We start from the raw sequence: 24,556 nt of genomic DNA, 5'->3' as shown, positions 1-24,556 counted from the left end.
CTAACCCTGTTTGCTAAACGAGTACAACTATTATTGGTTAACCAACACGTTGGTACACAGTCGGGCTGTACTTTTATAGTACCTCGACCAAAAACAACAACTACAACAAGTACGAGAGACCACTTTGGGAAAAAAAAGAAAACATTTATTAACAGTGAACAAGACAAGACTCTTCCTTTATTTATCTATTTTTTAAGGAACCACCCCAAACTGCTTCACCCCCGACTGCTGTCCGCCGCCGCCCGCTGCGATGTGCGTTACGGGAATGAGCTTCATGGTGGTTTCCTTCAGGGAGTACCAGCGGTCGTGCCACGTGACCCAAATGATGCCATTGTCGAAGCCGTACTCGCCGGCGTCCTTCTCCGTGTACCGCCCACCTGGAAAAAGAGAGCGTGCTCAGCCCGCGCCGCCACGGCTCCTCGAGGTTCCAAATGGCCGTGGCGTGGACTCACCCTGGTAGTATTTGCCGTTGAGGTGGGCAGCGTGGCACTTGTTCATCCACCAGCCCGAGCCGTCCTGCTGGGCGCAGTTTCCGTTGTATTTGTCATTGTCCTTGTCGAAGGTGCTGAACTGCATGCCGTTGTGCGACGTGAAGAACTTGTCGCTGGGGTCGTCGCCGAAGTCGAAGCCGTCGAACGCGTCGCCGGCGTCGCCGCCCATGTAGTAGCCATACTGCAGACGGTACATGTCGGCCTCCGCCCCGATTCGAACCATGGCGTAGTCGGCGTGCCTGCAGAAGAGGGTGTTAGCTTTGGGGCAGGTTGGGGCAGGTTGGGGGGGGCGTACCTTTTGTTGCCTTGCCAGTCGACCAGCTCTATCCTCAGCACGGTTGGGATGTTGGAGCCGATGGTCAGCTGGTGAATCTTCTCGTTGCCCAACCAGAACTCGGTGGTATCGTCCGGCGAGAGGTATCCGAAGCCCTCCTTGTACTGGACCCAGTTCTTGTTGAAGTCTAGGCTACCGTCCCGCCTCTGCGGATGTACAAGAAAGTGAAGCTTGTATGAATTCTAGTATGTTCTAGTAAAGTGCAAGTCTTTGAGTTCTTATGCTGTAAAGTGTGCTTATGTGTCCAGAGGTGTGACCTTTGGCCTGGGGCATGTGGAGGGGAGGCGGAAGTGAGAATGGATAGACATTCTATGATCCCGTAATATTACCACTTTATTCTCATTAATGTACAACTTTATTTTTGTAATATTGGGACTTCTCGGAAATGCACGACTTCTTCTATCCAAAGTATACGACTTTATTTGCATAATAATTTGACGGTTTCATCATAAATTTACGACTTTGTTTGGTAAATTTACAAGTTTTTTTTCTTTTTTCTCATAAGTTTACAACTTTATTCTTGTAGTATTTTGAGGTTTTCTTCACGAATATTCTGGCAAATGTACAACTGTTTTTCTTGTAAATTTACAACTTTTTTTCTCAAAAATGTATGTCTTTCTTCTTGTAAATTGACATCTATATTTTCGTAATTTTCTGACTTTTTTCTCATTAATTTGCGAATTCTTTTCTTGTAAATTTACAAAGTAATTCTCGTAAATTTGCATCTTTTTTCTTGCATATTTACAACTTTATTCTCATAAGGTTATGATTATAATAATAATTATTATTATTCCAACTTTTTTTCTCCTAAATATTCAACTTTTTTTGGAAATGTACGCCTTTTTTGTCATACGTTTTTTTTTTTTTGTTAAAAAAGGTGTTTGGCAGTCCCACACTGTGCACAATTTCGCTTGTACCGTTGTAAAGCGACGGCTAAACGCCGTTCTTATGAATTAGCATCATTACCATCCAAAACGTGTACTGTTTAATGTACTTCCATACATCCATTTTCTACTGCTTATCCTCACCAGGGTTGCAGGTATGCTGGAGCCTATCCCAGCATGCGTTAATCGTTTTGCAGAGAAAAGAATGGAGATGAAATAGAGAACATGGACTTAAGCCTTAAGACATGGAGATGAAGATACATACATATGGCTGTGAAAAGATGTTTATGTAAGATGTATACTACTTCCTAGCCTTCTCACTATCATGGAATTGTGTTTACAAGACGTTACATAAACATGACCTACTTTGGGCTGCACGGCGAACGAGTGGTTAGTGCGCAGGCCACACAGCTAGGAGACCTGAGATCAACTCTATGTGGAGGGTGTACCTCGCCTCTCGCTCAAAGACAGCTGGGATAGGCTCCAGCACCCCCGCCACCCTCATGAGGATAAGCGGTAGAAAATGGATTTGATGTCATTCTTCTTGTCTTTTTTCCCCTCTGTACCAGCGGAGTAGCATCCTTTTTCAAACCAAATGCTTATTGTAAAGGTGTTCCTCCACAGCAGTCATCAGTGAAATGATCACTGCAAAAAACTGAACCTGGGGTGGGTGTCCATCTGTCTCTCCATCGTCCCTTGTCTTAAAATGTCCTCTTTTGGAAAAGAAACCAGTATGACTGGGATTGTGTAAACATCCAGCAGCAACTCAACATTCTGAACATTTTGATGAAAAAGATACTGAACCAAGTCCACCATCTACCTCCAGACCTATTTGTTTACGCTGCTTTAGCTGAGAGGTGTCACCCCGATAACATGTTTGGGATTCCGTTGTCATCGGCCAATCCCGACACTACCGCAACCAGGAAATAGAGAAATGGAGTTCCTAAACCCACAAAGCAGTACGCTTAAGTTCTCTACAGTTTGCGATATTTGGGGTTTGCTTTGTCCGGTTGAGCAAATACCAGGCTAGGTTTTTCTTGAGCAGGATTAGGATGTAGCGTACCCGCTGTATGACGGTGAAGCCTCGTCGGAAGCCGTCAATCTCACAGTAGACCAGGAACTGCTCGGTAGCTTTGGCCGGTTTGATGTAGTAAAGGCCGCTGGTGGTGGCGCCTTTGTTAGCGATATCCTGGCAATCTGATGGATTGGAAAATAAAAGAGTTAGCATTAGAGTTAGTGGCCTCATGGTATTTTCAACACACTCTCAATGATGATGATAACACACACAGGTTTGTTTCTGTTAGCATGAATGTCCATTAGCATCCATTAACCTGCCAATTGGTACCTGGAGCCAATTGGAATGGTTCCGGTTTTTAAATGCTATGGTATGCTGGAGTCTATCCCAGCTGTTTTCGGGCGAGAGGTGGGGTACACCCTGGACTTGTCGCCAGCCAATCACAGGGCACATATAGACAAACAACCATTCACACTCACATTCATACCTATGGACAATTTGAAGTGGCTAATTAACCTAGCATGTTTTTGGAATGGGGGAGGAAACCGTAGTACCTGGAGAAAACATGGAGCACATGCAAATTCCACACAGAGATGGCGCAAGGTGGAATCGAACCCAGCGTGCTAACCACTCACCGTGCAGCCCACAATGATAATAAATAATAATAAAAGTCAGCAGCCATTTTGCGAGAATAAAGTCCAAATATTAGCAGAACATTCATAGTTGCAATCCAACGAAAAAAAGAAACCATAATGTCTTAATATTATGAGGAAAGTTGGAATATTAAAGTATATTAATATTAAGAAAAATAGGAAATAAAAATAATAAAATTAAGTAATTACTAAATAAAAATAATAATTAAGTAAAAAAAAAAAAGTCATATTATGAGAAACAAAGAAAACAATGAATAAAGTTGTATTTTGGGGAAAATTATGGTTGGGGAAAAAAGTTCTAATATTATCAAAATAAAGTCATGCATCAAAATAAAATCCATGCATCCATCTTCTCCCGCTGATCCAAGGTCGGGCTGCGGGGGCGGCAGCCTAAGCAGGGAAGCCCAGACGTCCCTCTCTTCCTGGCAGATTCCCAGGTTCCCAGGCCAGTTTGGGAGACGTGTCCCGGGTCGGCCGTACCATGAACACCTCCCCAACGAGGTGTTCGGGAGACATCCTGACCAGATGCCCGAGCCACCTCATTGGCCAGTGCTTCACCCGGATGACCTCTAACCTTCTCTCTAAGGGAGAGCCTAGCCACCTTACGGAGAAAACCTATTCCGGCCACTTGAACCCGCCATTTCGTCCTTTCGGCCCCCACCCAAAGCTAGGAACGTAGAACAAAGTAGACATCACAGAGAAGTGTTTACCTTTCCCTGATGCCGAGCATTGATTTTTCCCTCTAACCAAACACTGCAAGGGGACGGATGTTGAGAAACATCTCCAACAACAACAATCAGCAATCTAAAGGTCAACGTGGTGATTTTGGTTTTTTTACCTGTTCCTGTGAGGTCCTGGATCGTCACGGTGTCAATGCAGGGTTTGCCGCACGTCTGCTGCAGCTGGAGGGAGAGCGTTTTCAAGTCGGCCATCCTCCTGTCGTTGGCGGCTATGATGCCTTCCAGTTCACTGCAGAGCGGGACAACAAGCATTTTTGTCACATTTTGGATATTAAGTCGTACATTTTCCCAGGAAAAACCTTGTCAATTTACAGCAGAATAAAGACAGCTATGAAAAGGGCTTTCTTACAGTAGTATGTGACCTTTGGCCTGGGGCATGTGGAGGCGGCGGCTTAAGGAAGGCGGAAGTGAGAATGGATAGACATTCTATGATCCCGGAATATTACCACTTTATTCTCATTAATGTACAACTTTATTTTTGTAATATTGGGACTTCTCGGAAATGCACGACTTCTTCTATCCAAAGTATACGACTTTATTTGCATAATAATTTGACGGTTTCTTCATAAATTCATGACTTTGTTTGGTAAATTTACAAGTTTTTTTTTCATAAATTTGTTCTTTTTTCTCATACGTTTACAACTTTATTCTTGTAGTATTTTGACGTTTTTTTCATGAATATTCTGGCAAATGGCAAACTGTTTTTCTTGTAAATTGACAACTATATTTTCGTAATAATTCCCGTAAATTTGCATCTTTTTTCTTGCATATTTACAACTTTATTCTCATAAGGTTATGATTATGATTATTATTATTATTCCAACTTTTTTTCTCGGAAATGTACGCCTTTTTTGTCATACATTTTTTTGGAATTTTTTTTAATTAAAAATAATTTTTTTCTTGCATATTTACGACTTTATACTCATATGTTTACAACTTAATCTTGTAATATTAAAAACTTTTTCACATAAATTTGTTTTTCTTGTACATTTACATTTCTGGAAATAATAAAGTTCCCCAATAAAAGACATTTTGTTGACTGGCAATTCACTGTCACGGCATATTTTTTATTGAGTACGAAATAAGTCACCATGGGGCCAAAGCCAGTTGCGAATGCCAGATTAAAAAATACTCCATACACATGTCGTGTAGCTGTGTGTGTGTGTGTGTGGGGGGGGGTTAACTTACAATATTTGCTGCTCTTGCGTAATGACTGTCTTCTCAAAGTGAATTAAGTCATCCAGCATACTTGACGCCTTTTTGAAGTGAACCTCTGCAAGACAAAGTCGCACCTTAAATATTCTACTTCTTCTCACTTCAAAAAAACTTATTATATTATATAATATTATATAATATATATAATATATTATTATATAATATATTATTATATAATATATTATATTATAGTAATCACTAAAAAATTAGAATATATATAATACGTGATATCTAAATTCCAAATAATACAAATAAAACATAAGAAAAAAAATAAATATAAAAAATAATAATAATAAATTTAAAAAAATAAATAAACTGTGTTTTTTAAATTTATTCTATGACTGATTTTTACATGTCGTTATTTACGTTATTACATTTTCTTGACTTTTTATTTTATATAATTTTATTTATTAAATTTATTAATTTATTAAAAATTATTTATTTTTATTTATGATCTGATTGATTGGCAACAACAATAAATACCAAAGATCTCCTACATTTTCCGCCCGTGTCTTCATTATTTTTCTAATATGATCGATTATTTTGCAAATACAACTTTTCATGTTGGATGACGTCAAGATCTTCTTGCTGATTGGCTGCTGTTGTGACGAGCCAACAGGTAAAAGGATGGTAAAGACTGGTAAAAAGGATGCCATGCTGGTTTTACCAGGCTGGAGAGTCTTGTGGCCCAGATTGACGCTGTCCTTCATGTCCACCACCTTTTCTTCAACCGTCTGCGTCAAGTTAGCGACGGACTCCAGATCCCTCAGCATGGAGTCCAGCTCCTTGTCCATCCTGGACGTGTACCTCTGCATATAGTCGGCCACCCCGCATGTGGTGGGACAGTACTTTCCCTGCAAGAAACGGGAAGGACATCCGTGATGGTGTTCTACCACGGGCGGCCTTGGCATGCGTCACACTCACAAATCCATCGTTCATGCTGCAGGTCGCAATGCTGTCTCCTCGGATTTGCTGCAAAACAAGAAGGCGTTGAGGCGGTGACGGCGGGAGGAGGTTGGGGGTTCATCTTACCGCGGACGAAAGGGAGAAAAGGAACAGCAGGAGTCCGCCTGCCCTCGCCACCGCTGATGAAGCCATCTTGTCACCACTTGATGCGGTCTTTGTCCGTTTGCTGTGTACGGCCTTTGACGCGGCGGGACGGGATATTTATCGGGACAAGGTCCTGTTTGACAAGTTCACGCAAAGCAAACATAGCGACGCTTCTGTGACTCAACGCTACGCTCGGATCACTTCCCAGATTTGGATGTTGACGGGGACTTATTGCTAAATAGGCAGAGTGTCAAATGTACCATTTATGGTGATCCCCCCTCAAAAAGTGTCACAATTGCTGTCCCCACTGTGCCGGATTAGTACATACTATCAGATGGGAACGGCTCACTGGGTGGAAAGGAACGAGGAACACCTATGTGTGGTGCTGCCAACAGACGGAACCGCGTAGAGGAAGAACGCATGCGCATAAAATGCATAACAAAAAGTACCTCCATCCATTTTCTATACCGCTTATCTTCATTTGGGTGGCGGGTAGCCCCCGACAGCCCCTGCTCAAGGTCAGCATGCCAAGCTCCAAATGACCTCCCCCTCCCAATCTGCATGGCCTCCTGTGCAATGCCCAGAGGAGCTCAGTGCACCCCCCCCCACTCCACGCCACACATATAATTTTTTGTACCTATTTAAGTCATTTCTTATTTTTAAAAGGATTTTTTAAAACATTTTTTTAACTTTTTATTTCAGTCATTTGTAAAATTTATTTAAAAAAAAGTATAAGTTAAGTCACTTTTATTATTTTTTATTTTTTTGAATGTATTTTTATTTATTTGTATTATTTTAACTCAATCACTGTTTGTTTTTTATTTGGTTTTATTAATTATTTTTCAAAATTTGATTTCAATCATTTTTGGTATTTTTTTACATATTTATTTAAGTTACTGTTATTATTTTTATAATTTTCTTGAAAAGTTTTAAATATTTTAAAAACGTTTATTTCAGTCATTTGTAAAATTTCATTTTTAAAAAGTATTTAAGTCACATATATTTTTTTGTATATTTTTTGCATTTTTTTAAATGTATTTTTATTTGTATTATTTTAACTCAATAACCTTTTTATTTGGTTTATTAATTATTTTTCAAATTTTGATTTCAATCATTTTTATTTTTTACATATTCATTTAAGTCACTGTTATTATTTTTATAATTTTCTTGAAAAGTTTAAAATATTTTTTAACTTTTATTTCAGTCATTTGTAAAATTTCATTATTAAAAAGTATTTAAGTCACTTTTATTTTTTTATATTTTTTGCATTTTTTGAATGTATTTTTATTTTTTTGTATTATTTTAACTCAATCACTGTTTGTTTTTATTTGGTTTTATTAATTATTTTTCAAATTTTGATTTGAATCATTTTTGTTATTTTTTACATATTTATTTAAGTCACTGTTATTATTTTTAAATTTTCTTGAAATTTTTTAAAAATATTTTGAAAACTTTTATTGCAGTCATTTTTATTTTTCTATTTATTTATTCATTCATTCATGAATGGATGGCCAGAATGGATCCATGACCCGCTTTTGGGTCCTGCCCCACCAGTTGAGAACCAACTTTTAGGACCCCCTTTAGCCCTCCTTGTTTACGAAGAGCAGGTTGTTTTGGCATCCAAAGTGGAGGTGGGGGTTCTCCAACCATCACGCCACCTTCAGCTGAGTCGACTTAGCGTCTCTGACCTCTGCCTGAACCCCGGGGCGGCAGCGCCGCCGCCCTTTGCCCCCTTCTCCTGCATGGGGGAGATTTACACCACGCCCAACACTTAGAGCTGTGGTCATCGGAGGGGGGGCTCGACTTTGAATTCCTGATTCAGAACCTTTCGGTCTCCCCCCGTGGACCGCAGAAAAGTAGCGACTCAGCAGCGTTTCACCCTTGATTTACATCTGAGTCAACATTGGCCTTGAGGGGGCTGCAGTTCAGCCAAAGTTGGAGGAACTGGCCCGGCATCGGCGTGCCAATTCATCACAAACCCAGAACACGTCTCGCAGATCCGGGAGGAGCGTCGCGAGCGAGGAGGAGACACTTTCCATCTGCCGCCGGTTCAGCAAAAGTTCAGCAGTGTTTAAGTCCAGGCATCCGGCGGTTCACTCTCGGGTCACCGAGGCTTTACATCCGTCTCGGGCCTGGCCTCGCTCCGCGTCGTAAAAGCAGGTCACACAGAGGGAAGGTGGAGGGAAGGTTTATCACAGAAAGTCAACAAGGAGACGACTGGTGCTTGTTGTTGCGTACTGTACATGCGGCGTGACAGCCTTGACGCCGGTCACATGACCTGCAGATGCTGACTCACTTCAGCCAACGTCTGCTTCTAATCCAACAACAGCGGATGGACCTTGACAGCCAGGTTGTGCAGAGACCAGACCCAAGTGCCACTAACAGTACCAACAAACAATGGAACGCTAAAGTAGCAGCAGGTGGGAATGATTAAACACCAGTAAAGCTGCCCGAACACAGAACAGGCTAAACAGGAAGCAAGTACAAAATAAGAACATAGAAACAGGAAGTGATGCAGAATTTTTGGACAATTAGCCTGCAAGAATAAAGTCAAAATATTCATTCATTTTCTACCACTTATCCTCACAAGGGTCTCAGGGGGTGCTGGAGCCTATCCCAACTGTCTTCGGGCGAGAGGCGAGGTCCACCCTGGACTGGTGGCCAGCCAATCACAGGGCACATATAGACAAACAACCATTCACACTCATATTCATACCTATGGACAATTTGGAGTGGCTAATTAACCTAGCATGTTTTTGGAATGTGGGAAGAAACCGGAGAAAAACCCACACCTGCACGGGGAGAACATGCAAACTCCACACAGAGATGGCCGAGGGTGGGATTGAACTCGAGTCTCCTAGCTGTGAGGTCTGCACGCTAACCACTCGACCGCCGTGCAGCAAAGTCAAAATATATGAAGTCATAATTATGATAAAAAAATTTACAAGAAGAAATTTTAAATCATGGGCTGCATGGCGTTCGAGTGGTTATCACGAAAGCTTCACAGCTAGGAGACCCGAGTTCGATTCCACCCTCGGCCATCTCTGTGTGGAGTTTGCATGTTCTCCCCGTGCATGCGTGGGTTTTCTCCGGGTACTCCGGTTTCCTCCCACATTCCAAAAACATGCATGCCAAAAATATGAGTGTGAATGGTTGTTTGTCTATATGTGCCCTGTGATTCAGGAAGTGCATCCAGAGGTGAAAGGATGAGTCAATGTTGTGCTGCTATAAAAAATGTGGCTGTTGCTCGGTTGCCAGATGTACCCTAGGTGTTTGCTCAGGCGTCACACGCCCCCACGCTGCACCACGCTGGCCTTCTCACAGCCTGCCAAGGAAGCTGCTGCTCATGTCTGTTTTTCTGGAGGGGGCATGGGGGGGGGGTGTCTAAAAGGCTATGTCGGTCAGTGAAAGCAGCGAGAAGAGGATTTTCTTTTCTTTTCTGGGTCAAACGAAGAGCGTGTCGTGAAAACCTTTTAGGATCGAGGTAACCAGGACATGGGAATGTTTTTTTTCTTTCTTTCTTTCTTCTGGGAAAGTCCAAGTTTGAGCCCCCGACCCCCCCAAACCTCCCCCGCATCCACCTCCTCCAGACAGACTGGCTACAGCTCGGCTGCATGTCACTTTTAGAGCAGTTTTAATCCATAAAAACAACCACAAGGTGGCAGAAGGGCATTTGATAAGAGCTCAGCAGGGCGATGAGCGTTGCGACATTTTAACGCATGCACATGCACACGTGTGCACAATTTCACATGTGGTTCGAATGTAAAAGTGTTGATAGTTGTATTCATGAATGAATGTTTATTTTGATGTGAAAGAAGCCATTTTTGTTTTGTTCTGTTGGTAGAGTTGTTGAAATATTTCAGCTGTCACAAAAGCAAAAACAAAAGTGTGTGCGTAGGTGTGTGTGTGTGTGTGTGTGTGTGTGGGTGGGTGGGGGGGTGTTATAAAAGTTGAAGAATGCATTTTTACATGTTTTTCTACTCGCAAAACACACCTAAACGAGAGTCAAACCCATTTTATTAGAAAATGTGCAAGCTGTAAAGCACTTGAATCTACGCAGATGTGGATTCCATTCGTCCTTACAAAGCACTTTACCAAGTGGACCAAAGTAATCTTACTTGGCTAACATAGCGACAAGGTGGTGGGTGTTGACAACAACTGGCGAAATAACGGCTGAACCATCCAACAAATAAACAAACTTAATCCAGGGGTGCACAACCACAATAAACTAACAGTGTTACTCAGCTTTGCACAACCATCCATACACTTTCTATGCCGCTTATCCTCACTGGGGTCCCAGGTATGCTGGAGTCTATCCCAGCTATCCCAGACTGTCCACCGACTTTTCACAAACTAACTACTGAACAAACAAACATAACGTGAAGTTTATCCGACTCTCCACCAACTAACTACGTGAACAAGCATAATGTAAACTTCATCCGAATCTCTACCAAATAACTACTGAACAAACAAACACAAAGTCAACTTTATCCGACTCTGCAGCAACAAACTACCGAACAAATGAACATAATGTAAACTTTATCCGACTCTACAGCAACTAACTACAGAACAAACGAACATAGAGTCAACTTTATCCGACTCTCCACCAACTAACCATGTGAACAAACGAACATAGAGTCAACTTTTAATCGACTCTGCAGCAACGAACTACCAAACAAACGAACATAACGTAAACTTTGTCCGACTCTGCAACAACTAACTACTGAACAAACGAACATAGAGTCAACTTTATTCGACTCTCCACCAACTAACTACCGAACAAACTAACATAATGTCAACTTTATCCGACTCTCCACAAGTATGTCCCTACAAAACCAACAAAACCACATTTTTTGTGTAACTGGAGGGTTTCTAAGTAAATCTTTTTCTACTTGGGAGACCCACCTGGGAGGAACTAGCGGCTTTTATTAGGACGTAAATAAAGCAAATAAACAAGCTTCATCTTCATCAGCTTTGCATCTGCAGGACATCTGCATCTTCACACAACAAACAAACAATATTCATCCGACTCTCCACGAACAAACCCTATACCCGGATCTGCACCAACCCAAACCTCATTATCAAACGTTATCCAGAAATTCCCAACTTTATCTGGCTTGTCTTTGTGCTAGCAGAACTAACAAAAACATGAAAAACTGCAGTTTTGTATCCTAAATAAGAACCAAACAAACCAACATGAACCAGACCTGCACAAGCTCACAGAGCAGCTTTGTGAAGAAATATTTAGACCCCCTCCCCACCCGTGTGCGCCTGGCAACAGAACAACAACAGCATGTATGCTTGAGCGAAAGAGGCTCTTGTTTTCAAAAAAACACATTTTTGTGGTTTCGGGCTTTAGAAAAGCAGAGAAGAACCCAAAGAACCAAACAAACCAACGTGACTTTAGCATTAAGCTTGGTGGCTCCGTGGGCCTCATTCTGGAGATCAGCCTAATTAGTGGAATGGATGCTTGGCTCACACGACCCTCTCCTCTCTGCTTGTGTGTGTGTGTGTGGGGGGGGGGGGGGGGGGGGGCTGCAGGCAGGCACGTGTGAGGTACCGCGCGTGTAAGTGGGTGGGGGGCGTCAGTAATAAAAGGACCGACGGGAGGCCAACATGAGAGAACGTCAACATGATCAACTTGTTCGCGTTCCTGGTGGAGAAGCTCTCCCTCCTTTGCAACCTCAAAGTCTTCTTCGAGTCCGCGTCCGCGCAGGGCCACGAGAGACCCACGCAGCGCGGACACCCCCTGCGCAGGGGGGACCTTCTGGAAGTGCCCAGGACTCTCTTCACGCACTTCGGCATCTACCTGGGCGACAACAAGGTGGCGCACCTCATCCCGGATATCCTCCCCGCGCTCACCGACGACCGCCGGCTGATCGGTTCGGTGGTGACCAACAAGAGGCTGATCGTGGGCTGCGTGTACAAGTGCGCCACGGTGCGAGTGGACGCGCTGGAGGACTTCGCCTACGGTTCCCGCATCCTGGTCAACCACATGGATGCCGGCGCCGGAGCCAAGGCGCTGCCCGGGGAGGAGGTGGCTCGCCGGGCGGAGGAGCTGGTGGGGGGTGTACCCTACAGCCTGCTGTGGAACAACTGTGAGCACTTCGCCACGCACTGCAGATATGGACGCGCTGCCAGCAGGCAGACCGAGCAGGTATAGACCCCCCCCCCCCCCCCCCCAATATGACAACATGGTACAAACATCTCATATACGTTCATTCTGGTACCGTTTCTCATATGTTGACTTCCACGTCGTTGTCCCCATTGGAAGCAAGGGAAAGGCAAATGATCTGTTCCAGGGTCAAACCTTTTCCTCCATAGTGAAAAAGAAAAGATGCAACTTGGCCACTTGTATTTTGTACAGCTATGAAGTTATAGTCCAAGAAAAAATTGCTTTATTTGTCGCTTTTAAAATAAAAATGTTTTTTCTCCTCATAACATCACACTTAAATAATAAATAATGTAATAATGTTGTCATAGAGGTACAACTTTTTTTTGGCAGAAAATTATTATTTTTATAAAATGCTACTTTCTTCTCGACTTGACTTTCTTCGCATAGTAATACCACTTTATTGTTGTACTACTACGACTATTCAAGTAACATTCTTTTTGTCATATTATGGCAGCGGTGACGATGTTGTCATTAAAATGCCACTTTCTGTTCGACTTGACTTTCTTCTCGATTTGACTTTTTCCGCATAGTAATACCTCTTTACTCTTATACTACTACAACTATTCTAGTAACAGTCCAACATTCGTCTTGTCATATTATTTTAGCGGTGACGATGTTGTCATTAAAATGGCACTTTCTGTTCGATCTGACTTTCTTATTGACTTGACTTTCTCCACATAGTAATACCACTTTACTCTTGTACTACTATGACTATTCAAGTAACATTCTTCTTGTCATATTATCGTAGCGGTGACGATGTTGTCATTAAAATGGCACTTTCTGTTCGACCTGGCTTTCTTATCGACTTGACTTTCTCCACATAGTAATACCACTTTACTCTTGTACTACTATGACTATTCAAGTGACATTATTTTTGTCATATTATTTTAGCGGTGACAATATTGTCATTAAAATGCCACTTTCTGTTCGACTTGACTTTCTTCTCGATGTGACTTTCTTCGCATAGTAATACCACTTTACTCTTGTACTACTATGACTACTCAAGTGACATCCTTCTTGTCATAGTATGGTAGCAGTGACGATGTCATTAAAATGGCACTTTCTGTTTGACTTGACTTTCTCTGCATAGTCATACCACTTTACTCTTGTACTACTATGACTATTGAAGTAACATTCTTCTTGTCATATTATGGCAGCGGTGATGATGTTGTAATTAAAATGGCACTTTATGTTCGACTTGACTTTCTTCTCGACTTGACTTTCTTCGCATAGTAATACCACTTTACTCTTGTACTACTATGGCTATTCAAGTGACATTCTTCGTGTCATATTATGGTAGCGGTGACGACATTGTCATTAAAATGCCACTTTCTGTTCGACTTGACTTTCTTCTTGTATTAATACGACTTTGCTCTTGTGCTGCGAGTAATTTTGATGTTCTTGCTGTAATATTGTGATGTTATTCTCGGAACTTCCAGATATTCTCGTAGTGTTATGGCTTTCTTCTTGTTCACAATAATAACCAATGGCTGAGATTGGCTAGCGACCAATCCGGGCTGTGCCCCGCCCCTCGCGTGAGGTCAACTGGGATGGGCTCCAGCGACCATAATGAGGTTAAGCGGCATAGAAAATGAATGGATGGAAATAAGAAATGCTTAGAATGATCTGTCTTTGTTATGGTGGTGGTATGACTAACTTTGGGCAATATTACAAGTAAAAATTTTGCAGAAAATTACTATTTTTTTATACGGCGCAACAAATACATTTTTATATATTTTTGTAAAAAGAAAAAAATATTTTTCTTTTTTATTCCGTGTTTCCCAAATACTCAATTGTACAATTTTAGTTGAAACACTGGAAATTGAAGTAGAACTCTCACGCTACACAGTTGGCCGTGGCATGGGCGTGCAATAAAAAAGGTGCCTTTCTCTCCCCCCCTTCCAGTTCTGCGAGTGCCTGAAATCCGCCATCAGAGACCAGCGCAGCGTCTTGGTCTCTGGAACGCTGGGCATCATCTCCATGCTCTTTTTCGGCATCGCTCCTTCCACGACGTTACCCACCATCCTTATTCCCTTCACTCTGTGGATGGCTGGATGATTGGCTATAGTTGGCTCTACTTTGGCATCTAATGCATCCTGATGATGTTTGTTGCTATAGCGACAAGAACTGGCTGATTTCTACAGCATTATAGTGGACTCTGTTTTCAGCTGTGTACGATATTGTGATGTAAATAATAAAAGGTTATTTTTACCAACGTGTCTTGTCTTAAACAACGGGAAATAAAGTGCTGAATAATGATGAGAAGCGCTGATATGATGGCTCAATATCTCTGACCTTTTCGGGATGAGGATTTTCCGTCCGGCTGTTCCTAATGAGCACTCCTGACCTTAATACCCTGGAAATTAGGCCGGAATCTCACATTCCAGACATGCTGGAAAGTTCTTAGAGAAAGCTCCTTTATTTGAGTCACACTGAGATGTTGGCCAATAAAAGTCTAAGCGGACTAGCCTCCCTGGTCCCGCCCACCTGTCCCACCAATAAAAGGCTCAGGTGCGAGTCGGTCGCTGCAGACAGCCGGGGCATCATGTTCCTCTTTCAGCTCCTCAACTTTTTCTTCAGCGCCTCCAAAAATGAGGACGTCTCCAAGTACGACCTCTCCCTCTACAAGCGGGGCGACCTGCTGGAGGTCCCCCGCACCTTGTTCACCCACTTTGGCATCTACCTGGGGGACAACCGCGTGGCCCACCTCATCCCCGACATCCTGCCTGTCATCACCAGTAACAAGTCGGCCATCGCCAAGATGGTCACCAACAACCGCCTGCTTCTGGGGGTCATCACCAAGGCGGCCAGCGTGAGGGTGGACTCGGTGGTGGACTTTGCGTACGGCTCCGAGATCCTGGTCAACCACATGGACAGGGTGTGCAGCCAGCCCCCCCTGGACGGGGACGAGGTGGCCAAAAGGGCGGAGAAGCTTCTGGGCTCGGTCACCTACAGCCTGCTGTGGTACAACTGCGAACACTACGTCATGTACTGCAGATACGGCATGGCCATCAGCTACCAGACGTACCAGGTACTACACGGTCACACGCACCCCAACATCCAGCCGTGATCCTCTTCTTCCGCCACGGGGAACTTCCGCATCATTTTAGCTTAGTTCGGAAGCTGGGCTTGATACTGGAATTGAACAACCTTAGAACCAAGTACTCGACCGGCTGAGCTACGCATCTTCAAATTAGTATGCTACTTTCCGAAGGCTTTGCATCAACATTGACCCCTTGTTTGTGTTTATGTTGTTGTGGTTGTTTACATTGTGGGTGTTTACATTGCGATTGTTTACATTGTGGTTGTTTACATTGCGATTGTTTACATTGCGGTTGTTTACATTGCGGTTGTTTACATTGTGGTTGTTTACATTGCGGTTGTTTACATTGTGGTTGTTTACATTGCAGTTGTTTACATTGTGGTTGTCTACATTGCGGTTGTTTACATTGTGGTTGTTTACATTCTTGAGCTGTCACAAAAGCAAAAAAAAATGGTGTCAATGTGAAAGAAAAAAAAGCCCAGTTTTAGTTGGGAACTGATATTTTCCTGAATTGCTGATAACTGAAAAATTGAGAAAACATATTTTTTGATGAAAGACAGGAGTCTAATCCTTCTTTTGGTAGCTTCCATGTTTCTATGGCCATAGAACACAAAATCCCGTATGCCTGGAAGATCAGTCAAAATCATCCAAAATGGCCGTGACAGTTACAGTGACAGCTAGTGTTACTGGAACAGGAAGTAATTGATGTTGAAACGCCGATCTGAAGGCGGAGGGGAAGTATCAACAAAGGAGGGGCCACTGGCCGACCCGTACGAGGAATAATGTAAAAAAAAAAAACACCCAATCACAGCGTTGGAGGTCTCTGCCTCCACAAATCCAGGTTAGCTCTAATCTCAGTTTAAGTCTCGTTGGCACGAGTGAGGTCACATGCGAAAGGTGAGAAGGTTAAAACTCGATTAAAGATCTCCAAATGCCGTCGTTTGTTTCCAGGCGGCGGGTGTAAAAAAAAAACGATTATGGCGCCGACAAAGAACTAACTTCTCTCCGCATGTCCTCTTGCAGTTCTGCATGACGCTTCGCAAGATCGTTTGCAGCCGGATGAACTCGTACTTGACGGCGTTGTGTGGCGCGGCGGCCTTGCTGTATTTGGGATGCGTGACGCCGCTGACGGTTTTGGCCACCCTGCTGGTGTCCTTCACTATCTGGATGGCCGCCTAGTGGACCCCCCCCCACCCAACGACCTGGAGGAAGGACTCTGCTTCAAGTGAAGATGCTTGCACTGTTGACAACGATAAGAAGGATCTAAAGTACGTTGGTAAACGAGAAGGACTTTATATCAATATTTTTTTGTGTACCATCTGATGTTTTCCTCATCATCATGAATGTCATCAACCCCTGCTGGTCCAAATTCATCTCAAAGAGCAGCCCCATCTAAAGACACATTTCGCCCCCCACAAATGGATTCCTAAGGCTTTTTTTTGCCAGTTGTTAACTCTAAATCTCTATTTATTTCCATAAAAATGTACCTTTGTTGTGCCTTCATCTTCCAAAATTAACATTTTTGTTTACATTTTGTCTTCTGCTAATCTACGATTCATGACACACGGCCTCATCGTAGTGGACTTTAGCGCCAACCGTTGCTTTAACTGCAGGCAAATGCTTTTTTATGTACATGGTTTCAGAAGTATTGTACAGTAGTTTGATATTTACACTATATGGTGTATTAAAATAGTATTCCTACTTCTGCAGTATCTGGTCTGACTTGTTTTGAAATGATTAGCTTCTTTGGATGCAGCCTGCACGGAGCACCACAGCATGATGTGTCGTTTGTAAACACAACAAACATGCCACATTCTACAAATAAAACTGCAAAAATTGTAAAAATTAGCAGTAATTTTACAAGAATAAAGTTGAAATATTAACAGAAAAAACGTTTCTAGTAAAAAAGTTGGAAAGAGTTATATTTTTTAAGTCATAATATGATGAGAAACGGGCTGCACGGGCTGCAGTGGTTAGCGCGCAGACCTCACAGATAGGAGACCAGGGTTCAATTCCGCCCTCTGCCATCTCTGTGTGGAGTTTGCATGTTCTCCCCGTGCATGCGTGGGTTTTCTCCGAGTACTCCGATTTCCTCCCACATTCCAAAAACATGCTAGGTTAATTAGCCACTCCAAATTGTCCATAGGTATGAATGTGAGTGTGAATGGTTGTTTGTCTATATGTGCCCTGGGATTGGCTGTCCAGGGTGGACCCCGCCTCTCGCCTGAAGACAACTGGGATAGGCTCCAGCACTCCCGCGACCCTTGTGAGGATAAGCGGTAGAAAATGAATGAATGAATGATGAGAAACAAAACCAAAAAGTAGTAAAAAATTTCTGTAAAACTAAGTTTAGAAGAAAATAAAAATATTGTGAGATCGAATATGGCCGTCAGCTACACATCCAGGAGGTCGGGAAGATGGAGGTTGGAATCTGTATGGAGTTTGCACGTTCTCCCTGTGCGTACGTGGGTTTGCCCCGGATACTCCTCCCCCATTCCAAATCATGCATGTTAGCATGTTAGCATGTTAGTCTAAATTGTCCATAGGTATGAATGTGGGTGTCTATATGTGCCCTGCTATTGGCTAGCGACCAGTCCATTGTGTACCCAGCTGGGATAGGCTCCAGCATACGTGTGACCCTAGTGAGGATCAGCCATAGAAAAAGTATTAGTTTCAATAGACATGTCATTTCCTGTAACAACAGCACCCCCTGGTGGCTCATGCTGGCATCAACATCCTCCAGTGGAACCTCTAAAGTCCACCGCCTCAAATTTGTCTGACGCTTAGCTTCTTTTTACGCTTGAACATAATGTTAAAACACTGAATAACCGAATAAAAGTTTCATGACGGCCACGGTTTGAACCTCATGTGCCATCGTCCTTCTTAAATTATGCTGACGACGGGCACCATGCTGCGCCGTTAAAAAGGGACACAGCAATCAAACGGCCTCCAATCAATCAAGCGCGCCTTGAACCTGACCAACGGGAGTTCACAGCTGTTAAATGGCAGCACTAAACCTGCAGAGAAGCACCAAGTATCGATTTAAGAGACACGCGAGGAGAAATAGAACAGTGGGTCGGCCCCAACCGGCTCCTCAACATGAAATGGATGCACTGCAAAGCAGATTTAGCGCCACAAATCCGCCTTGCATGCTCATATTTCCGTGTTATGCAGCAGTTGTGAACGCCACATGCGTGTTTTATGGGCCTTTTTTGTCCGTGCTAGCAAGAGAACGCGATCCATCACCCTCAAGGCTGCTTTTCCACCCACATTCTTCTACTTTGAGTCCAAATACTTTTCTCATGTCATTTGGATTTTTTATTTTTTTTACCCCATGTGCTTTTGTACCCAAACCGCAGCCTCAAAGGAAGCGGGGAATATTCCCACAGCTGATCGAGGATGGTCTTGTTTACTCCAAGAGGAGTAAACAAGACCAGAGATGTTGTGAGATGTTGTTGTCATTTCAAAGCCATCTTGCATTGTACTGAAATTGTGGAGAAGCGTCTCCACAATGGAGGAGGAACACAAGCTGTACATGTCAATAAATAAATCCATAAAACAAAGCAAAAGTCATTAGCCGGTACTTCAAATTAAATGTGTTTTCCTTGAATGGTGAGGGTGACTCTTAAAGCTCATGTGATGATGATGATGATGAAGTCTTTCATGCATTTTAATGAGCTAATCATCGTCGTCGTCAAACTTCCAGCTCATTTGCATGGGGATTAGGATGTGCGTTCTGCAGGGTGTCCCAAATGCAGGGGGGAGGGGGGCAATCTGGACAAGTGATAAGTCTGCCGTTCTTATCTTCATCCAGTCTCTCTAATTAGCTTGGTGCTTCCTCCTTTGATTGCAATACTTGGCTCAAGTTATAAACAGCACGTTATCAATGGTGCCAAACAGGAAATTAAAAGCAGTTCTGACTTTTAATTACGGAGGCTGAACACACTATGTTTGGGGTCCAACTTTTTTTACCACATACGAATGAATGGAAGTGATCTGTTCCAAGGTCAAACTGTGGCCATTATAAATTCTGCATGATCTGTATCGGCGACGTTTAAGAACGCACGGAACTATCAGACAAGCGCAAAAAGAAGCTAGCCACTCGTTACATTACGTTACATTGTATTTTGTGACATTGGTCATTTTGGACCCCATGGGGTTCCCCAAGGCTCCCCACCGTAATGTTGGTCATTTGGTGCAGGGTTCTCCGATGTTGCACCAACTAGGGTTCCCCAAGGCCCCCCACGGTAATTTTGGACATTTGGTGCCCCCAGGGTTCTCCAGTGTTGGTCATTTAGCACCCCCTAGGGTTCCCCAAGGCTCCCCACCGTAATGTTGGTCATTTGGTGCCCCCAGGGTTCTCCAATGTTGCACCAACTAGGGTTCCCCAAGGCCCCCCACGGTAATTTTGGACATTTGGTGCCCCCAGGGTTCTCCGATGTTTCAACCCCAAGGGTTCCTCAAGGCTCCCCACTGTAATGTTGGTCATTTGGTGCCCCCAGGGTTCTCCAGTGTTGGTCATTTAGCACCCCCGAGGGTTCCCCAAGGCCCCCCACGGTAATTTTGGTCATTTGGTGCCCCCAGGGTTCTCCAGTGTTGGTCATTTAGCACCCCCTAGTGTTCCCAAGGCCCTCCACGGTAATTTTGGTCATTTGGTGCCCCCAGGGTTCTCTGGTGTTGCACCCCCTAGGGTTCCCCAAGGCCCTCCACTGTAATGTTGGTCATTTGGTGCCCCCAGGGTTCTCCAGTGTCGGTCATTTAGCACCTCCTCGGGTTCCCCAAGGCTCCCCACTGTAATGTTGGTCATTTGGTGCCCCCAGGGTTCTCCAGTGTAGGTCATTTACCACCCCCTAGCTTTCACGGCTGACTTGGAAAATTAAAAAGATTCCCATTTAAGAGGCTGAACTCAGAGAATATTTACATACTTCAATGAAAAAACGATGATTCAAATATCAAAATAGTTGAATTGGATAATGCATTGTTGCAGCGTTAGCATGTGCGCTTTTCTAACTTTTCTAACTTCTCATGGAAGATGCTCCCATGCAGACTTTGCCATCCAAAGGCATGCAAGATGAAGTGTATTTAGCTGCAGAGCATAGCAGTACGGAGGAATGCATTAGCGTGGCAGCAAATGAATCTGCTGGGCGTGTACGTAACAAATGACATCGTACCTACACAAAAACATTCATTCATCCATTTGCGACACATAACACCACATTATGGGATGTAAAACACCTCATTTGCACAGCTTCATTTGTAAAAAGGAGTCCATGGCTTGATGTATTTATGCTAATGTCCCATCGATCAATGTTACATTTACGTGTATTTAAAAAAAAGGCCTTTTATCTGGTGACGTTATTTCCATTTAGAAAGGCTTGTTAATCTCCGAAACCTGGTCTATTTCATCCATCATTCTGTGGCTCAAAGAAGCTTCAAAATGTGTCTTCTTCTTCTTACTTTCTCTTTGGGCTTTTCCCTTCAGGGTTCGCCAAAGCAAACCAATCTCCTCCATCCAAGCCTGTCTTCCGCATCCGTCTCTCACACCAACTACTCTCCTCTTTGGTCGATTCACTATCTCTCCTCCAGACATGTCCCAACCATCTCAGTCTGGCCTAAAGGACTTTAACTCCAAGGTCTCTAACTTTTAATGTCCCTCTGATGTACTCCTTCCTGATCCTATCCATCCTGGTCACTCCCAATGAGAACCTCAGCATCCTCATCTCTGCTACCTCCGGTTCTGCTTCCTGTCTCTACACCAAACAACATGGCTGGTCTCACCACAGTTTTGTATACCTTTCCTTTCATTTTGGCTGAAACTCTTCTATCACAACGTTCCATGCTGCCTGCACACGCTTCTTCACCTCCTTTTCATCATCTCCATCGTTCTGGGCTGTTGGCCCCAAATTCTCCACCTTCTGCATCTCTTCTTCCTGTAACCTCACTCTTCCACTTGGGCCACCTCTCATTCACAAACACATACTCCGTCTTGCTGCGGCTTACTTATCATTCAATTATACTTTTAAATTGACTTCTTAATGAGGATTCTTTATAGCCTGATTTATGTTACATTTTGGCCCTGCACTTGCATTGTACATTTTTGTCTTAAATTAAATTTCTTTTGGACAAGAAACCAAACTTACAGTCTCACTATGAGGCTATGAACATCCAGCAGCGACAACATTTTGGCATGGCTACTATTTTGATGAAAAATATACTGAACCAAGTCCACCGTATACCTAGAGAAATGTTTGTTTACTCAATCTCTAAAAATGGAGCAAACAAATGAGGGAGAAGATAAATATTTATCACAGTTGATGCTCCTAAACACAACATTAAGTCACTTTTAAAGTGCTGTTTTGGTGTCACGTACTATGTTTACGATCAACAGTCATATACAGTGACATTTGCACAACACAAAAGTTGACTATAATCCCTACTAATGAAGTGACACTTCAATGAATGTGTATTTGAATGGACTTACACAATTGAGCACAGTGCTTGCTGTGTAATAAAGTGAAGCACACTATCAAGTGGTATTAATTATGCAAATGATGAAGATGATTATTATTGTAATTGGTTCAGGAGTTGTGTGACTGTATAATTGCCAAGAAGAAAACAATAACAAATAATAATAATAATAGAAAGTCACAATAATAATAAAAAGAGCTTTCTTACCCACAAAGTCACATGACGTGCAGTAGGAGGTACACCATCCTCTCTCTCCTTTATCATCCTCCTCTTCTTCACTTCCATCCGAATGTCAGACACAAGCCTGAGCATCCTTTCACTGCACACCGAGGTAAGGATGACACTTTTAATCTGACAAATCCTCATTCTGCTTCATTTTAGCACTTGACGTCTTCCCTCTCATTGAAACACATACCGTACTGTCGATGACGACTTGATTGACAACTAAATCAATTCAAATCGGCGCCGTCGGGGCTGCACAGTGTGCAAGTTGATGAAGTCATATTTGGAATAAATAGAAGCTGGTCGCTGTCTTGCAGGTGTTTTTGTTTGACGTCAGGTTCACCTGCACCTGCCCAGACAGCGTGCGCAGCGAAATGTGGTTAAATCGTGCATAAAAAAACAAAAAAAAACATCGTTAAAACAAAGAAATATAGTAATTGTTCTCTTTTTAAAAGTATTGTTATGACTACAAATCAGGAAACGTGCCTGTTTTTTTCATAGCTGTACTTTTTGTATAGTTTTCACACCTTCAAAGGTATAGCTAGCTAGTAGCTTGCAAGCTAATTTTAGCATAGATAAACTGATATATATAATATATCAGTTATAATATATTGTTATAATATAATATATGATTGACATATAACAGATTGATTTGTTTTTGTAACTAAGCTTGTCCATGTACAAGTAGGCAGCAGTAAACATGTTGATTATATTATTCATACGTCCAAATTGTATACATTCAATACACTTACATTGTGATAGAAATACAGAGAAAGTGTAGCAGGACATCAAGGCTGGAGAAGAGTTTGTGTTGTCCGCCTTTATATCAAAAGTAGATATATCTCAAAGGTAGGACATTTTTTTGTGATAGATCAACACAAGCGGCAGGATTTTTAAAGTTTTTTTAGTCGCTCAAAGCGGCTGCCGATGGGTCCGTAGCTCGTTAGCTGTCATAAGCGGTAGCATTCGTGATGCTAATAGGTAGCATTTGGGATGCAAACACGTTAGTGCTTGAATTTTAAATTCTAATTTATTTCACTTATAAGTGTTTGTGATACATAAATATCTTTAATAAATAGCGTTGGTGATATGAACAAATCTTTTTAGATAATGAGGTAAAGAGTGCTACCTTTTAAAGCCGATGCAATGGAATCCGGAGCTTATTAGCTGTAATAAGAGATCGCGTTATGATGCTAACACATTAGGGCTCCAAGTTATGTTTTTTTCACGATAAATTTGCAGAGTATTTAAGTGTTGCGTTCATAGTGCCTATGGAATCTTGTTAGCTGTCATAAGATGTAGCATTTGTGATGCTAATAGGTAGTGTTTGAGACGCTAGCACGTTAATTGACCAAGTTACGAAAGGTTGTGATAAAAAGGAAGGGTTTTAATGGTTCTGCAGTTTGAAATCTTGTTAGCTGTCATAAGATGTGGCCTTTGTGATGCTAATAGCTAGTGTGATGCTAGCTCATTAGGTGGCCAATTTACGGGGGGAGGTTGTGATGAATTAGCAGGATTTTAAAGGTGCAGATGCCAATGAAATCTTCTTAGCTGTCACAGTAGGTAGTGTTTGCGATGCTAATAGGTAGCATTTGTGATGCTAACATGTTAGATTGCCAAGTTGCAGGGCTGTTGGTGGTAAATCCGCGGGGATTTAGAAGCTTTGCAGTCTTTTAATGCTAATGAAATCTTGTTAGCTGTCATGAGAGGTAGCGTTTGTGATGCTGATAGATAGGGTTTGTGATGCTAACATGTTAGGTGGCCAAATTACCACGTGTTTGTCATAAGTCTGGTATCTTGGTATCTTGTACTTTTTTTTCTAAGAACTTGTTGTCGTTCCACAGGCTGGCCGATGGGGGCACCGCACAGTGACTACTAAACATGTCCGGGTCCTCCAACTGCTGCTTGGGGACAGCGCCGGCCGACGGCGAGGTGGCCTTGGGTCTGGAGGACAGCACCAAGCTGCTGGGCGTGCAGGTGGTCTTGATATTGGCGTACAGCGCCATCATCGTGCTGGGCGTGACGGGCAACAGCCTGGTCATCTACGTGGTCTACAGGTTCAGGACCCTCCGCACCGTCACCAACTTCTTCATCGTCAACCTGGCGGTGGCCGACCTGCTGGTCAACACGCTGTGCCTGCCCTTCACGCTGGCCTACACGCTCTACGGGGAGTGGATGTTCGGGCGGGTGCTGTGCTTCGTCCTGCCGTGCGCTCAGGGTGCCGCTGTGCACGTGTCCACCATCACGCTCAACGTCATCGCGCTGG

The 24,556-nt window shown here is 43.0% G+C and overlaps 4 protein-coding genes across 8 annotated transcripts in view; 3 read left to right on the top strand and 1 right to left on the bottom strand.

The window, feature by feature from the left end:
- Positions 1–123: 123 nt before the first annotated feature.
- Positions 124–6,490, bottom strand: fgg (fibrinogen gamma chain). The gene is made up of 9 exons (XM_058084925.1): positions 6,365–6,490; positions 6,257–6,304; positions 6,000–6,186; positions 5,306–5,390; positions 4,216–4,346; positions 2,773–2,906; positions 787–971; positions 453–730; positions 124–377 (listed from the first exon to the last, which is right to left on the bottom strand). Exons 1-9 carry the CDS (start codon positions 6,428–6,430, stop codon positions 193–195), a joined length of 1,299 nt encoding a protein of 432 aa, XP_057940908.1. The 5' UTR covers positions 6,431–6,490; the 3' UTR covers positions 124–192.
- Positions 6,491–11,934: 5,444 nt separating this feature from the next.
- Positions 11,935–14,768, top strand: lrata (lecithin retinol acyltransferase a). The gene is made up of 2 exons (XM_058085018.1): positions 11,935–12,539; positions 14,463–14,768. Exons 1-2 carry the CDS (start codon positions 12,015–12,017, stop codon positions 14,613–14,615), a joined length of 678 nt encoding a protein of 225 aa, XP_057941001.1. The 5' UTR covers positions 11,935–12,014; the 3' UTR covers positions 14,616–14,768.
- A 135-nt stretch (positions 14,769–14,903) lies between these two features.
- si:dkey-30k22.5 (lecithin retinol acyltransferase family protein) lies at positions 14,904–17,267 on the top strand. Its single transcript, XM_058085004.1, has 2 exons — positions 14,904–15,588; positions 16,624–17,267. Exons 1-2 carry the CDS (start codon positions 14,995–14,997, stop codon positions 16,777–16,779), a joined length of 750 nt encoding a protein of 249 aa, XP_057940987.1. The 5' UTR covers positions 14,904–14,994; the 3' UTR covers positions 16,780–17,267.
- A 5,069-nt stretch (positions 17,268–22,336) lies between these two features.
- npy2r (neuropeptide Y receptor Y2) overlaps positions 22,337–24,556 on the top strand; it is a 10,965-nt gene continuing 8,745 nt past the window's right edge. For 4 of the 5 annotated variants that reach the window (XM_058084971.1, XM_058084954.1, XM_058084937.1 and 1 more), the window contains exons 1-2: positions 23,039–23,139; positions 24,135–24,556. The exon at positions 24,135–24,556 is cut by the window's right edge and continues 1,464 nt beyond it. In XM_058084971.1, the coding sequence (XP_057940954.1) occupies positions 24,172–24,556 (385 nt within the window). In that variant the 5' untranslated portion in view covers positions 23,039–23,139; positions 24,135–24,171. Of the gene's footprint in view, positions 22,400–23,038; positions 23,140–24,134 lie in introns of those variants that run through there. The other variant, XM_058084963.1, reaches the window with a different exon arrangement.

This window comes from Doryrhamphus excisus, chromosome 1 (assembly GCF_030265055.1).
Source record: "Doryrhamphus excisus isolate RoL2022-K1 chromosome 1, RoL_Dexc_1.0, whole genome shotgun sequence".
Classification (NCBI taxonomy): Eukaryota; Metazoa; Chordata; class Actinopteri; order Syngnathiformes; family Syngnathidae; genus Doryrhamphus; species Doryrhamphus excisus.
Note: the sequence above shows the minus strand (reverse complement) of the source record. Positions and strands in the feature narration are given on the sequence as shown.

What these genes read in the sequence shown, in the direction of transcription:
- fgg (XM_058084925.1), bottom strand. Translation starts at nt 6,430, where the DNA reads ATGGCTTCATCAGCGGTGGCGAGGGCAGGCGGACTCCTGCTGTTCCTT. An exon ending in ACGCAAGAGCAGCAAATATT is followed by an intron (nt 4,347 to 5,305) that starts GTAAGTTAACCC and finishes CCCGCTCTGCAG; the next exon opens with TGAACTGGAAGGCATCATAG. An exon ending in GACTGGCAAGGCAACAAAAG is followed by an intron (nt 731 to 786) that starts GTACGCCCCCCC and finishes CCTCTTCTGCAG; the next exon opens with GCACGCCGACTACGCCATGG.
- lrata (XM_058085018.1), top strand. Translation starts at nt 12,015, where the DNA reads ATGATCAACTTGTTCGCGTTCCTGGTGGAGAAGCTCTCCCTCCTTTGC. An exon ending in CCAGCAGGCAGACCGAGCAG is followed by an intron (nt 12,540 to 14,462) that starts GTATAGACCCCC and finishes CCCCCCTTCCAG; the next exon opens with TTCTGCGAGTGCCTGAAATC.
- si:dkey-30k22.5 (XM_058085004.1), top strand. Translation starts at nt 14,995, where the DNA reads ATGTTGGCCAATAAAAGTCTAAGCGGACTAGCCTCCCTGGTCCCGCCC. An exon ending in TCAGCTACCAGACGTACCAG is followed by an intron (nt 15,589 to 16,623) that starts GTACTACACGGT and finishes GTCCTCTTGCAG; the next exon opens with TTCTGCATGACGCTTCGCAA.